The 16629-nt window shown below is 36.6% G+C and overlaps 1 protein-coding gene, 1 long non-coding RNA gene and 1 other non-coding gene across 15 annotated transcripts; 1 reads left to right on the top strand and 2 right to left on the bottom strand.

Moving 5' to 3' along the window:
* Positions 1-500: 500 nt before the first annotated feature.
* LOC144704193 (uncharacterized) lies at positions 501-2074 on the bottom strand. The gene is made up of 2 exons (XR_013581765.1): positions 1533-2074; positions 501-959 (listed from the first exon to the last, which is right to left on the bottom strand). It is a non-coding gene; the product is annotated as an uncharacterized LOC144704193 (long non-coding RNA).
* A 3717-nt stretch (positions 2075-5791) lies between these two features.
* LOC144704192 (nuclear transcription factor Y subunit C-2-like) lies at positions 5792-8848 on the bottom strand. 13 transcript variants are annotated; one of them, XM_078576493.1, is made up of 4 exons: positions 8737-8795; positions 8358-8524; positions 7644-7716; positions 5792-6852 (listed from the first exon to the last, which is right to left on the bottom strand). In XM_078576493.1, exon 4 carries the CDS (start codon positions 6816-6818, stop codon positions 6015-6017), a length of 804 nt encoding a protein of 267 aa, XP_078432619.1. In that variant the 5' UTR covers positions 6819-6852; positions 7644-7716; positions 8358-8524; positions 8737-8795; the 3' UTR covers positions 5792-6014. The 13 variants fall into 13 exon arrangements, with proteins under 13 accessions (XP_078432619.1, XP_078432623.1, XP_078432618.1 ...); XM_078576497.1 differs by having other exon boundaries at positions 5792-6863; positions 8655-8788; XM_078576492.1 differs by having other exon boundaries at positions 8655-8788.
* Positions 8849-12131: 3283 nt separating this feature from the next.
* LOC144705048 (U6 spliceosomal RNA) lies at positions 12132-12231 on the top strand. Its single transcript, XR_013581955.1, has one exon. It is a non-coding gene; the product is annotated as a U6 spliceosomal RNA (small nuclear RNA).
* The last annotated feature ends 4398 nt before the right edge of the window (positions 12232-16629 follow it).

Below are 16629 nucleotides of genomic sequence, written 5' to 3'. Positions count from 1 at the left end.
ATAATAATAATGGATATTAAGATTTAGTTAGAGAGTAAAGAATTTTTTATTTTTAATAAGATGTAAGGAGTTATCTAATAGGAATATTCATTTTAATAAGGAGTAAGAAGAAGAATGAAGAAGGGAATAGAATTACGATAGATAAGGGGACAAAGGGATTGTTTAATTAGATACTGATAGATATGCTAAGAGCTTAATATAAAGAGAAGAAGAGATGATAGAATTTATTTAGTTTCAAAAGAATTCATTGAATTAGATGGAGAAAGAGTAATAAAAGATACTATGAGGATATAAAAGTACTTAAGAGGTTGCTACTTTTATTGTTTTACATTTAGGATAGCTTAGAATGATAGACGTAAGTTTTATATAAGCAGAAATATGTAATAAGTATTTTTTAATTAGGTCAAATGAAGAAGAAAATAAGATAAATTGGGAAATATTTCAAATGGACACCAAGTGTTCGACCAAATCCCTGACCAAAACAGATCTACGAAACTCAATGAAAAGAAACCTATCCAACCTTGCATTCAATAATATTCTAGTATCCAAATGAGTTGATCAAGTAGCAATCTACCTATGGAGTTCAAAAAACTGACCTGAATTTCCCTGATTCTGAAAGTTGGAGAATGGGAGTGCTGGTCGCGCCCCCTAGCCTTCCTTGATTCGTGTCCTCTCGCCTTCCTTTGTGCTGGCATGAATCCAGGTGATGTAACACACCAGCCAGAATCGAGACTTCGTGTTACATCCGGAAGGTAGACTTTAGTTGCGATGAAATGTCGTTTAAATGATTTGAGAAATTAATAACGAGAAGTACACAGAACAATTGGATGCCACGCGACGGGTTTTGTCTCGATCAAACTCCCAATAATCCACGTTATCGACTCAAAAGGATCGACATGGTGGGGGACGTTCTTCGTCCAATAACGTCCACACTGTTGACGTGAACGAGTTGGAATGGCCTGTCAAGATGACCTGTCAAGTTGGAATGGACGAGATGCTGTCTCTCTCGTCCAGATGACCTGTCAATATAGATCCGGATCGTCCTGGACGTGGACGGAGGACGGGACGGGACGAATTTCGTCCCGTCCTACGTCCGACATAAGCTCAGGGACGAAGGACGGGACGGTTTTTCGTCCACCAGCAAAAAATCCGTCCCGTCCAACAATCTCGGGACAATTTTTTGGCGCGTCCAGTCCTCCCGGGACGAATTTTCGTCCCAAAATTCGTCCTGGGACAAAAAAACACATTTTATATTTTTAATATATTAACATAGGTTATAATATAATATAAATTGTACTAGCAAGGCCACGTGGCAACATCTTAACCGTCGGATGTGAATCCGGCGGTTTTCCGTCCATATTCATCGTCCGGAGACCTCCCGACAGACGATTTTTTCATCCCACGGGACGAAAATCGTCCCGTCAGATGGTCCCTGGACGAATTTTCGTCCCAAAATTCGTCCTTAACCTTGGACGGGACATTTTTTCCGTCCCCGGACGAAAAATCGTCCCGTCCGCGTCCCTGATCTATACCTGTCAAGTTGGAATGGCCACCGTCTTCAGAAGACTCAAGTTGGAACGAACTTCAGCAGTAAAGAGATGATAATTATCGACCATAGATTTCCCACGACGGAAAGAGTCGGCTCCGAGGAGGATAACAGGCGATCTTTAAGCAGAAATCGGCATATATTGAATTTGATCGGGATGGCAAACTAAATCGGCAGATATCTGAATCGACATTGAATCGGCGGGTATTGAATCGACAAATGTTGAATTCGACTGTTATCTGAGTCGAGCAAGGCACAAAGCAACGAACGTTGATTCTTGATAAGAAGACTGATTGGCACAATTGATGTCAACAACGAGCTAGAATCCACGTGAACCAGCAAGAAAGGAAATTCACACGGACGATGATAGAATACTTTTTGAAGAAATTCTTCTCCTCCTTCAAGAAATTCTTCTCCTCCTTCAGGAAACAAGCACGATGAAACGAAATAACTGCCAAAGTAAATTCAGATCTGGGAATTTCTTCACAATTGATAAACCGTTCACTCCTCCCCTCTTATAGAGGAAAGTGGTAGACAGGTAGTTGTGGGGTGGCCCTATTGGGCCCCTTTTAAGGGAAAGCCTATTGGGCTTCCTTTAAAAAGACTCTTTAAGGGAAGAAGAAAAACATCTTGGTTTTGTCCCCCTAAAGAGAACAATTAAACAGAATTAAGTAAAAGAAAACATAGAGGAGCCCGGTTCTCACGCAGGAGGAGCCTCCTGACAACCCAACAACGACGAAAAACAGAAAATTGACATAAAGACACTTGACACGACCCGTGACGACGACGACGCCGCTTTTCAAATCTGATTGTGGAACTGTAGATTCTTCACGTCGGCTCGGGCTTCGCGACGTGGCTGATGACGGGTCGGGGCGCGATCGACTGGATGGTCCTCCATCACCAGGGAGCTCTAACTCTTCTAATGCGCAGTCCTAAGCATTCCAAGTATTGGGAGAGGTGTCACTACTCTCCCCTTCTTGGTCTCATCACCAGAAGGGTCTCGTGTTTCGCCACTTGATCTCGATTGGAAGATGAACAAATTAAGGGCCGTCGAGCCCCATTAAAGGCTTGGGAAGGACCACCGATGGCTGTCGATGCAATGGGACGGCATTGGGGGGCCCCCCCCCCCCCCCCCTTCCTCACCCAACTGGCAGGAAACTACCATCTGACAACGGTGTCGACAGTGTCAACGGTCTCCTTCATATGGAACTGGCCCTAGTCATCCGACCTCCTTCATATGGGGGTCCAATGGCTGTGATTAAATTACAGCCATGCTCCCCTTTAAATTTTGTGCACCCACGAGCAATGTCAACACCTTGTCATCAGCTATTGTCAGCCATTTTCTCGCTCCCAATTTGTCGTTTGCGAGGTCCAGTTGTCCTTGTCAGCCGTTGTGACCAATCAGAGCCCTACAAAAGAAATAAAAGAAAATAATTAAAAATAATCAATCTCACTGTCTGATCTTCCTTAAGAAGATCGCACGGCTGAGATTATATTGGAGTATTTATAGAAGCTCGTTATGGCGAGAGCTTTGGGCCTGGATGGCTCGAAGCCCAGTCAGAGTTTCTTCCTATTTGTTTTAGGATCGTGGCTCGTTGGTCCGCAATTCATCTCATCTCTTGTCGGCCCCGCTTAGTGCGGAGATGAAAGAAATAATCAGATAAATCCCATATCAGAAAGTTTTAGAAAAATATCAACTTTATAAAGCTGATAAGGATAAGTCATTTGAAATAAAATGTGATATCACCCCATTCTTGTGCACGGGCTACCTCAGTATTGGCCCTTTGTGGGCTCCTTGGTGGGCTTCTTGTCGGATCGCTGGGGTTTGTGATGGGTACCACTGCTTGCTTGCTGCGGGTAAGCTTGAGCACCCTGTACTCGCCTGCCTATGGCTAGCTTGGGCATTGCTGCGTGCTGGCTCAGCCTGCGCTGCCCACTTAAAACCACTTTTTATCTTTATATATATATTCGTCTATCTCTCTCTTTTTTATTTCTTTCTTCAACCTTGGCTTCTTCCCTTCAAAAGCATATATTGACATACTAGATGGAGTATTAATCTCATTAAAATTAAAAATTACTTAAACACATTTTTATTAAAAAATGCTTGGACTTGTAAAATAAAAATTACATTAAAATGCAATTTAAAATCAAATACTCCATTTTGACGCATGAGATGAAGATAATACAAAAAAATGATCCCAAAATTGGCTTTATATTGTTCATAATTTCATGCCTTATTTAGGGTTCATCAGTTTTTTAGAGTTCTAATGGTCAACATATTACATATTATTGCTAGCATATATTACCGTGCGAATGCAGTCCTCAATTGTATGTCATAAAATTTTCTACTTGGAATTTTGGGTGGACATGTTTCTGGAAAAAAAAATTATTTAGAAGAAAAAATAAAATGAGACCCCACAATCTAGTTGGATAAAATATTCTTGACATCATTAGGGAAGTGAACCAAAAAAATCAGTGAGATCAGATATTAGGATAAATATGAATGATGCATGAATGATATATATATATATATATACTATGACTAAAATGTGGAACACACAAAAGTTATCTGGTATAAGGATATATCAATGGCACATATGTTGCCATATAGATTCATGTTATCATTTTCGCAGAATAACTTTTTTTGAAGTTTTTGACTTTCTTTTTAAAAATATAATTTAACTAAACTAAACAAACTGGTGCATTATAGTTTTGGCTAAGTACCTTAGGTAAGTTGAACCTACATTAGCTGGCATCATTCTGCATGATAAATCTCATAAATATTAAATCACAGTTTCAGTTTTTACCTTGAATTTTAGTCATAGATAGCCCTCAAAGATTACTGGTTTTCTCATTGAAAATATTATAAATGAGAAATCATTCATAAAATAAGGATATCTTCACCTGAAAACTTCCAAAATTAACTTACATACAATATATTCATTTGATAGAGTTGAGATTATCTGAAGGTTTCAATTTTATTAGCAACCAAATACATAAATTGACATCTCAATGGAGCAGAGTTTTGAAGACATATAAACCCAATTAATATGTGAATCTTTGGACATTTTAATTCAGTCTGTCCCTGCATCTGGTTCTATTAGTGTTATGTATTGTGTTATTATGAATACATACAAGAGTACTTTACTAATGGATTGATAATATAAAGTATGGGTGGATGATGTTGAGGGGAGAAAGACCACATTTAATGTTTCAAGAAAACACTAATATAATAGACCACATTAAATTTTAAAGAAACAAGAGAACATAGAAAACTGTACTAGACAAGGAGATTGTCAAAAAGAACCTGCTGAAACAAGCTGACAAAAGTTAGTCCAAAAGAAATGGAGGGGAAGAGAGAGAGAGAGAGAGAGAGAGAGAGAGAGAGAGAGAGACAGACAGACAGAGAGAGAGAGAGGGAGGGTGGAAGGTAGAGAGAGAGAGAGAGAGAGAGAGGGAGGGAGGGAAAGAGGGAGGGTGAGGGGAGAGAGAGGGGGGAAGGGAGGGAGAGAGAGAGAGAGAGCGAGGGAGAGAGAGGGAGACAGAGAGGGAGGGGAAGGGGGAGAGAGAGAAAGAGAGAGGGAGAGAGAAAAACGGAGAGAGAGAGGAAGGGAGAGGGTAGTGAGGGGGAGAGATTGTATGAATAAATACATAAAAATGAAAAAGAAATGTTAAAAAAATAAGAAACATGTGATCAGCCAAATCTTTGTCGCCATAACTTCAGTGGTTGGAACAATCATAAATGCAAACAAAACTCCTGTTCATCCTTTTTAGAAAAAAAAATTCAAACAGTGACTTGTTAACGGTTAAACCATCCACCAATCAAAATCAAATTTCAAATTTTAGACGACTTTCCTTCATAAATTTGTTCAAAGCCATTAAAATAAACAAATCACAGAAACCTTTCAGAAAAACAAATTAACAAGGGAGAACCAACTTTCAAGTTAAAACCATCCACCAATCAAAATCAATTTTCAAATTTTGGACGACCTTCCCTCATCAAATTAGTTCAAAGCCATTAAAAGAAATAAATCACAGAAAACTTTCATAAAAACAAATTAACAAGGAAGAACCAACTTACAAGTTTAAACCATCCACCAATCAAAATCAAGTTTCAAATTTTCGACAACCTTCCCTCATCAAATTAGTTCAAAGCCATTAAAATTTGAAAATTGACAAGGGAGATCTTTCAAGTTTACTCTATAAAATCAAGCTCTGGCAGGTAAAATGAAGAAGAAAAAGGAGTCAGCAAAGGCCATCCCGCCGCTTTGCAAAAAAAATGTGCATACTGTCATGACAGATTACCAGCTCTACTACATCCACTATTACAACCCTAAACACTAGTTCCTGTATCCATGCATGAAACAACCAAACCCTCATATTCCAAAGTTTCTAATAAACTAACATAATAGAGAGAATAATCTCTAAAGGCAATTAGGGTTTATCTACCTTTCGCGAGAACAGTTACTCAGGCATTGTCAGGCAGATCTTGAGGTTGCTGAAGTTCCAATGAAGACGGCTGAACCTGCATCTGCGGCCACGACATGTACGCCACCGGGTGCGTCTGCTGCGTCGCATACATAGACGAAGCGGCAGACTGATCGACGGGCTTGCCCATGATCATCCCCGGCGCGGGAACGTAGTAATACGGAATGGCGTCAGCCGGTGCCCCGACGATCGGGAGTGTGGCCCTCGGCAACCCTAATCCCTCCTCCTTGAGCTCGTCCCTCGGTACGATGTCGACGAGAAAATCAAAGATGTCGGTCCGGGTGATGGCGGCGGCAATGTCGTTCTTCTGCAGGGTCCTCCTCTTGTTCTCTTCAGTATGGATCCAGGACCGGAGCGTGAGCTCGAGGATGAACATCTCACAGGCTTTGGCGAAGACAACCGGCGCCTCGGCAGAGATCATGCGCACGTCTTCGTCGGCCTTCATGATTTTCTTGATGCGGGCGAGGGGCAGGCTGTGGTTCTTGAAGTCCGTCGTGCCCTCGATCTCCATCATCTGATTTGACCAGAAGCTTTGTAGCTGCTGTTGTTGCTGCTGAAGCTGCTGATGATGGAATTGTTGGACTTGTTGGTAGGCGAGGTGATGCTGGCCGGGGACTTGAGAGGGGGAGGTGGGGAAGGGCTGCTGGGATGACGTGGTCGAGGGCGCCGTTACGGTTCCGATGTGCGGGAATGGCAGGGTAGTGTATGGCATTTGACCCATTCCGATGACTGTCTGAGGCGGCTGCGGAGCAGGAGATTGATCCATGTCAGAAGCGACGAGCATCAGTTAGCATGCTGCAGAGCTCGAAGACCTGCAGCTGTCGACGGACTTCAGGAAGTGAGGGACGTTATATTAGTCCAAAAAAAAGAAATTTAGGAAATTCAATCGACGGTTCAGACTTATTACTCTGTAAATGATATCAGTATGCATCATCTTAGACCTCAAGAAGTGTACCAAAATTAATAAATAATTTACAAATCAGTGCATTTTCTTAGTAGACTATGTAAACTTGGTGCCTGAGTCATTGTGAATACTGTATGAAGTATCCAAATAAAATCCAGGCAATCATTTTCTGGTTGTTTGTCTCCTTGATAATTCGGTCAAGAACTCAATGGAAGAACTGTCCCAACTTAAAAGAAAATGAGCTTCAGGACATTTGCATTCTTAATTTTACGAGTTTGGTAGGTCAATTCACAGACCCCAAAAATAAAATAAAATAGCTTGTGAGAGCCAACTATAACCGACGATTTGCAATTTGCTTCGCCAGGAATCTACTCATTAATTACTCCGTGTCAATACTGTCTTGAGACAAAATTCTACTATATTTGCTGCACAACAAGACACATAAATATTAAAGTACATAATTGATCTGCTAAGGAAAATCCACTGTTTTCCAACGGTTAATATCACCGCATACTTATAAATATAAACTTCCTAATGCTTGTCAACTTCACCGTTCCTCACCAAAACAATAATAACTCTTCGGCAAGCATATATCGCAGTAGATTTAAAAAATATTCCTAGAGGACAATGCCATTTGTTTAAGATCGCCGAGAGAAAAAACTTGTCAACCTAAAAAATCATCAGAGTGCTTAAAATAATACCCACCTGAGAGTATACGAGACTTAGTCATATACCAATCCACGCCAGATAATGTGAGTCTTTACTTCAGCTGAAAATACTGACCCCGAAAAAGAAATACTCATGTCATTACCTCATACGCTCATTTCTTTACACGAAAAAATAACCTATTTTTCTACTGTTGCACTCTTATATCTAAATACTAAATAAATGAACTAATAATTATCTCCACAAAAAAAATCCATAAAATGAAATCGGTTGTTTCCTGCTTATTGATAATAATCTCCACAAAAATATTCTTACTAACTTCCTTGGATCGTCAAAAGACATGAATTGATACCCATCAAGATAGATTGGATGCTGAACCACCACCGTTCGAATAGAGAAGAAACAGTAACACAGAGAGGAAAGTGCAACAAAACTCAAACAAGCCAAGCCGTTAATGGAGAAATATTAGGAAACCCCTAATAGTACTTTCAAGAAAACCCCTAGAAGCCCATATTCAGACAGTAGAGCAGGTAAATCGAGCTAAACCAAAACCTAACCAAGAAAACAAAAAACAGACAGCTACCCAAATCACAGCTTTGTCGTTAATTACGATAGCTTCCCCAAAAAAATCCAAGAAAATCCCAAAAAAAACCAAAATCGCGATTTTCACCTGATTTTCGCAGGTTTTCAAGCTCAAACACTGCACCCCACGACAAAATTCCTAGGAAAGAAATCAAGTTTGAGAAGATTCACCTCCAATGAACGCGATTCCTCGCATCACGAGCAAAATCCTAACGGTGCATTAAGCCCGTCCGGGACTACCCAAGTGAAAGAAAGGAAAACCCTAATAGTTCTTCCCAGCACACCCCGAGAAACCCGTAATCCGACAGTGGAGCAGGCAAATCGAGCTACACAAACACCTAACCAAGAAAATAAAAAACAAACAGCAACCCAAATCACAACCTTGCCGCTAATTACGATTCCTTCCCACAAAAAACCCAAAAAAACAGGAAAAAACCCCAAAACAACCGAAAAAATCGTGACTTTCACCAGATATTCGCAGATTCTCGAGCTCAAACACTCCACCCACGACGGAATTCCTTGGAAAGAAATCAAGTTTGAGAATATTCACCTCCAAAGAACGCGATTCCTCGCATCACGACCAAAACCCTAGCGGTGCATTAAGCCTGTCTCGGACGACCAACCTTCTCCGCCACGTGTCGCCCTTTAAACTAGCCGCGACCTCTGTACGTGGCACTGGGGCCCACCGTCCGTCACGCACCGCCCCCGTCCACCTCGCTTCGTATGACATACGTCAACACAACGAACTTACAGTAGCGTTGGTTCCCGAAAGGGTCTTCGTGGTACGTATCGCCACGCACGGTGCGTTTATTGATTGAGATCGGGGACCATCGATTCAACGGCTGAGATCGACTGTAGGGTGATCTTTTTTATCTTATTAGTTTGTCCACTGTAAGTGGACCATGGTGTCAGTATATATATAACTGGCTCAGAGTAATATAATGGTTATAACCCTTGGGGGTTTTTTATTATTTAGGGTTTGTGCCTAACCATATACATATATATATATATGTATGTATGTATATGAATGGTCTTCTGGATTTCTCTGATAGGGATTGGACGACGGATGATGGATTGTCATCTGCCTCGTCCCAATCTGTCGAACGAGTGGACAGGTTGATGTACGAAGTCATCTCAGTCATTAGTTAGAGTCATTCGACTGCGATGATGGATGATTGATGACCGAAATGACTGGCCAAGAGAGGGAAAGAGAGAGAGAGAAAGAGAGAATTTGGGAGATGATGAGTGAATGGAGGGAGGGAGAGAGAGAGAGGTGGATTGGAGAGGGATAGAGTGAGAAGGAGAGAGAGAGAGGTGGATTGGAGAGGGATAGAGTGAGAAGGAGAGAGAGAGAGGTGGATTGGAGAGGGATAGAGTGAGAAGGAGAGAGAGAGAGGTGGATTGGAGAGGGATAGAGTGAGAAGGAGAGAGAGAGAGGTGGATTGGAGAGGGATAGAGTGAGAAGGAGAGAATAAGAGGGAAAGAGAGAAAGAGAGAGAGAGAGAGAAAGAGAGAGAGAGGGGTGAGGGTGAGCAATGGATTAGGAGAGGGAGGAGAGAGTAAGAGGGAAAGAGAGAAAGAGATAGAGAGAGAGAGAGGGCGAGGGGGAGCAATGGAGGACAAGAGGGGGGAGGGAGTAAGAGGGAAAGAGAGAGAGAGAGAAAGAGAGAGAGGGGGGGGGGAGGGTGAGCAATGGATTAGGAGAGGGAGGAGAGAGTGAGAGGGAAAGAGAGAAATAGATAGAGAGAGAGAAAGGGTGAGGGTGAGCAATGGATTACAAGAGGGAGGAGAGAGTAAGACTGAAAGAGAGAGAGAGAGAGAGAGAGAGAGGGAGTGAGGAGGAGGGTGAGCAATGGATTACGAGGAGGAGAGAGTAAGATGGAAAGAGAGAGAGAGAGAGAGAGAGAGAGAGAGAGTGAGGATGAGGGTGAGCAACGGATTACGAGGAGGAGAGAGTAAGAGGGAAAGAGAGAGAGAGAGAGAGAGAGAGAGAGGAGGGTGAGGGTGAGCAATAGATAACGAGAGGGAAGAGAGAGGGAAAGAGAGAAAGAGATAGAGAGAGAGGGTGAGGTGAGCAATGGGTTACGAGAGGGAGGAGAGAGTAAGAGGGAAAAGAGAGAAAGAGATAGAGGGAGAGAGAGAGAGAGGTGATTGTGTGATCAGGTATCTACACGTGACGGCGACTATATGGTGGCGGCAGAGGCTGCAGCAATGGCCGATGGGTGCCTGGGGTAGAGAGGGGGATCGAGTGAGAAGCTATCATTGAAGGGGACTGCTGATCGAATGGTGAAGAATGAAAAGATGTGACGAGTGGGGCTTGGAATGGTCATTCAGATCTATCCCATCATGCTTGTTAGTAACTGTCATTTATCATCTCTCATCCATCCCTAACTCTTATTCAGTCACTTTTGTTGAACAATAATAAGTGCTAATGACTATTCTGTCTTATACCATACTTAGAACAAAATGAATCTCAAAATCTTTTGCATTACATGTCAATGTCAACTTGAAAAGTTATGAATCTCTGTTGACACTCAAAAAAATATTAATTACCCTCCATTCCCATATCATTTAATATTTTTTTCTAAATTAACATTGATGAAAATATATTAAAGCTCTACAAAGTAGATGCCATGGTCAACTTGCATACTTGCATGAATCTGAAGCTAACCTTGACGTTCCATGTCATCTTAAATTTTAGAGAAGTATGTTTTGTTTAATTAATGATACTTGAAGTTCCTAATGTCAGATGTCAAAGTTAGCTTGCAAAGTCGTAAGAGTTTCCATCGACCCTCACATAGCAATAGAATTGGCGGCATCCAATGTGATATTATTATTTAGGCGATTTGCTTTATTTAACATGTTTCCATATTAAAATCCCACATTTTTATGCTAAGGTCAACTTGCATAGTATGATAAATATAAATTTCAGAAGTGTTAAATGTTAACGATATTTAAAAAATAGAGATAAATCAAATGATAATTAAGATATACTGACTCTATGCCAAGCTAAAATTTTAAATGATAGATAAATAATTCTGATAATATGATAAGTTTTCATTAAGAAATATTACACAAAATATTCCATTCCATATATGTTTTTGGTATCGCATTTTCATCAAAGTAAAATTTCTAATCAAGAATATTAGAAACCAATCTCTGAAATGGCCATGACACATGAAGAGGGAAGACACCAACCCTGTTTAGATTTAAAAATACACATTAAAATAAAATGATAAACATTTGATTTATTTTATCACAAATGAGATTATAAGTGACAAATGCCAATTTATTTTATTTTAGTACAAGTGAGATTACAAGTGTCAAATGCCAACCTATTTTTCTTCTAGTGTGAAGACTCACCCATCGGATCCCATCTTTTATTCTTATGAATTAAATTTTTTCAGAAAAATAAAAATACTTCTGGAAATATCTAATCAAGATAATAGTGATATTTTCATTAGTAAAGCATTCATGTAATATAATTTGTAAATGTAATGTTCAAAAACCTAGAAGGGTGCAAAACTTTGGCAACAATAGAAAAGTTTCTGCTAACTTTAGCTTATTTTCTTTAATGTCACCTTCTCTTTCACATTTTATCGCCCCAATCATTTTTATCAAACTTTAATTTTTTCCCACAACAGGATCCAAGAAAAATCCCTTTGTAAAGCGTTCATGGCACATGCTGTGGAGAACATTCACACAACATTAAAATGTAGTGATTGAAACAATCAATAGATTGAATGTTAATATTTTTATTAATATGTGATTAAAATAAAATTTTCCATTGACATTTTAATTGCATCCAGGAAAAAAAACAGGAGGATATGAAGAAGGCCAATCTATTTTGATTTATTCTTCTCTTTACATACTTTTTCATTCTTACCACAACTTGGGCTTTATGGTAAGCAGTTAGAGAGGGATATCATACTTAATTTGGGTGTTCGTCCCTTAGGGAAGATCCAAAAAATTGGAACAATACAGAGACAATCAGGATGCATACACAAGGATGATATACAGAAATCGAGAAATGGTCCAAACTTTTAAAAATATAAAGTTTGGTGTTTACATATGTTAAATTAGGGCATGGCAGCCTTTCTGGTGCATGCTTGCATATTTTTTATTTATTTTCATATTGTGAATGGACTTTAGCTTAAAAGAGCATAACACTTCATTTGAATCCTAAGGGGGATAAAATATCCAAAAAACCAGTTTCTGAGAAATGGTCATGGTGTGTGCTATGAAAATAATGGAGGGATCTTATACATTGTATAATTAAATGAATTGAGGTAATAAGAGAGAAATCTTCACTCGTTAAAACTCCCAACCGTCCCATCTTATGTTATATTTTTCTTTCTCAAATGTGAATAGTGCATTTTTCAACAAAGTTATATCATTTAAAAAGACACCCTTAAATACACTTGGGAGTTATTCAGTGTTTGATTTGAGTGGCTTGAACTCAAAACATGTGACTGAAAGTGTCTACCATTTATTGTGCCATTTCAAATTCAATGGAAACATTATTTGGTTTCAAATGTTAGTCATGCTATATATATTTTTTGTGCTTTTTTGTACTCTAACAAATTTAAGTCATTCAATTTTCTCAGTGTGTTAATGGCATTGATCCAAATAAAATTCACAGTAAATTAATTCTGAGGGAAGTAAAATATCTTTGCTTATTATGTGATTTTTTTTACAATCTCAATTTTCATAAGTGAATATTTCTCTATGCCTGTTATGTTTGCAAGAGTTTTCTATTACAAAGAATTAAATAGGGACTAAATATTCCAATATGTATTAAAAATATGTCATAACTATTTTTAGAAAAAATGCAAGATGATTAAAATGAAAACTTATGTATTTTTTTTCCACAAAAAATAATATTTAATAATCTTAATTATTAACTAATTGGTTTGAGTTGGATCCATGCAATAAATCATATAGAAGTAGCTGTCTTCATTTAAGACTCCGTAGAAACTATTAAATCAAAAAAGGGATCATAATGACTCCGAATATTGTGGATGGTTCATGATATTTTTAATGAACCTAAAAGAAAAAATAACTACTTAAAAATAAAATGAACAAACAACTATAACCTAAAAAAACTATCTAAATAAAGTGAGCATATGATAGAAGGTATTTCCTTCAAAATACTTAGCTTCATATTCATACTTAAATTAATATCTTCATGTGCATCGAATCCTCAACAATATTATAGTAAATAAACCTCATTTGACATAAAAAATATATTCTGTCATACATTTTATTATCAAAAAAGCAAGTTTTAATCAAATCAAAATTAACTTCTCAAATCTTCATAAAAAAATCAAAGCCATGCAAGCCTGTTCTATAACAACAAAGAACCACAAGTTTATTTCTCTAATTTTTTCCCTTGCAGAGTTCAGAAAAATCCACAAAGAAACTTTAAACCACAATCCACAATAAAATATACCAAAAAAAATCAAGTTATAGTGAATAAACCTCCTATTACATAAAAAATTATATTCCCTCATACATTTTACTATCAAAAAAGCCAGTTTTGATAAAATCAAAATTATCTTCTGAACCTTCATAATTTTGAAAACTATTTAAGTCTGCTCTATAATTACAAATAACTAAGAGTTTATTTGTCTATTGTTTTTTACTTATATTACTATTCCAGTATTGTGTTCAGAAAAAATTACAAGGAAACTTTAAACCACAATCCACAAGAAAAAATACCAAACCGCAATAATATAACAGTGAATAAACCTCATATGCCATAAAACATCAATTATCTGGTACATTTTACTATCAAAACAGTACGTTTTGATGAAATCAAGATTAGCTTCTGAATCTTCATAAAAAAATCAAAACTTTGCAAGTCTGTCCTATAATAATAAGGAACTACAAGTTTATTTCTTTATTTTTTTTATCTTGTGTTAGTTAGCCCAGTATTGTTTTCAGATAATTCCACAAGGAAGCTTGAAACCAAAATCCACAAGAAAATATACCAAATCACAAGAGTATTATAATGTAGAAACCTCATATGTCATATGAGATTTAATCTCTCATAAATTTTACCATCAAAACATTAAGTTTTGAGCAAATCTAAATTATCTTCTGAATATTCATAATATTTTTGAAACGAAGCAAGTCTGTTCTTTAATAACAGAGAACTACAAATTCATTTATCTAATTTTTTTTTCTTACATTGATTAACCCAGTATTGTTTTCAGAAAAATCCACAAGAAAACATACCAAACCACAAGAATATTATAGAGAAAAAACCTCATATGCCATAAAAAGCTACATCTCTCGTGCATTCTACAATCATAACAGTAAGTTTTGAACAAATCTAAATTATCTTCTGAATCTTCATTACATTTTGAAAACTATGCAAGTCTGTTCTATAATAACAAAGAACTATAAGTTTATATCTCAAATTTTTGTCGCTTACATTGATTAGCCCTGTATTGTTTCAGAAAAAAATCCACAAGGAAACTTTAGACCACAATTTACAAGGATATTATAACGAAAAAAACCTCAAATGCCATTACAAATTTAATCTCACAAACATTTAACAATCAAAAAAGTAATTTTTAATAAAATCAAACTTATCTACTGAATCTTCATAAAATTTTGTAAACTATGCAAGTCTATTCTATAATAACAAACAAATACAAGTTTAATTCTATAATGTTTTTCTCTTATATTAATTATCCCAGTACTGTTTTCAGAAAAAAAATCCACAAGGAAACTTTAAAGAAAAATCCACAAGGATATTATAATGAAAAAAACCTCATATGCCATAACAAATCTAATCTTACATACATTTAAAAATCAAAACAGTAAATTTTAAGAAAATCAAAATTATCTTCTGAATCATGATAAAAATTTCAAAACTATGCAAGTCTGTTCTATAATAACAAAGAACTACAAGTTTAATGCTACAATGTTTTTCTCTAATATTAATTATCCCAGTAATGTTTTCAGAAAAAAAATCCACAAGGAAACTTTAAACAACAATCTACGTGGATATTATAACAAAAAAACCTCATATGCCATAACAAATCTAATCTCACAAACACTTAACAATCAAAACAGTAATTTTTTAATAAAATCAAAATTATATTACAAAAATTTAAATAGGGACTAAATATTCCAATGTGTATTAAAAATATATCATACCTATTTGTAGAAAAATGCAATATATTTAAAATGAAAACTTATGTCTTTATTTTTCCACACAAATAATATTTAATAATCTTAATTATTATCTAATTGGTTTGAGTTGGAGTGATGCAATAAATCATAGAAACTATTAAATTAAAAAAGGGATCATAATATCTCAGAATAATGTTGATGGTTCATGATACTTTTAATGAACCTAAAAGAACAAATACCTGCTTAAAAATAAAATGAACAAACAGCTATAACCTAATAAAAACTATCTAAATAAATTGAGGATATGATAGAAATTATTTCCTTCAAAATACTTTGCTTCATATTCATACTTAAATTAATATCTTCATGTGCATCAAATCCATTCAATCAAAATATGCACTGTAAATTTTTTTTCCTGAAAATAAAAATCCACAACAAAAATTTAATCCGCAACCCACATGAAAAATATGCAAAACCACAAGAATATTATAATGAAATTACCTCATATGCCATAAAAATCTAATCAAAACAGTAAGTTCTGATCAAATCAAAATTAACTTCTAAAATCTTCATAAAAGTTCAAAGCCATGCAAGTTTGTTCTATAACAACAAAGAACTACAAGTTTCTTTCTCTAATTTTTTTCCCTTATATTCATTATCCCAGTACCATGTTCATAAAAGTCCACGAGGACACTTTATACCACAATCCACAATAAAATATACCAAACCGCAATACTATTACAGTAAATAAACCTTATATGCCATAAAACAACAAATCTCTCGTACATTTTACTATCAAAAAAGTCATTTTTGATCAAATCAAAATTAACTTCTTAAATCTTCATGAAAAACAAGGCCATTAAGTCTATTCTATAACAACAAAGAACTACAAGTTTATTTATATAATTTTTTTTTATCTTATATTCATCATCCCAGTACAGTGTTCAAAAAAGTCCACAAGGAAACTTTAAACCACAATCCAAAAGAAAATATAACAATCCCCAATAATATTACAGTGAATAAACCTCATTTGACATAAAAAAATCTATTCTCCTACATTTTGCAATAAAAAGCAAGTTTTGATCAAATCAAAATTAGCTTCTCAAATCTTCATAAAACAATCAAAGCCATGCAAGCATGTTCTATAACAACAACGAACCACAAGTTTATTTCTCTAACTTTTTTCTTACATTGATTAGACCAGTATTTTTTTCAGAAAAAATCCACAAGGAAACTTTAACAAACAATCCACAAGAATATTACAATGAAAAGACCTTGCATGCCATAACAAATCTAA

Source organism: Wolffia australiana, chromosome 6, assembly GCF_029677425.1.
Source record: "Wolffia australiana isolate 7733 chromosome 6, ASM2967742v1".
Lineage (NCBI taxonomy): Eukaryota > Viridiplantae > Streptophyta > Magnoliopsida > Alismatales > Araceae > Wolffia > Wolffia australiana.
This window is presented reverse-complemented; position numbering and strand designations above follow the sequence as displayed.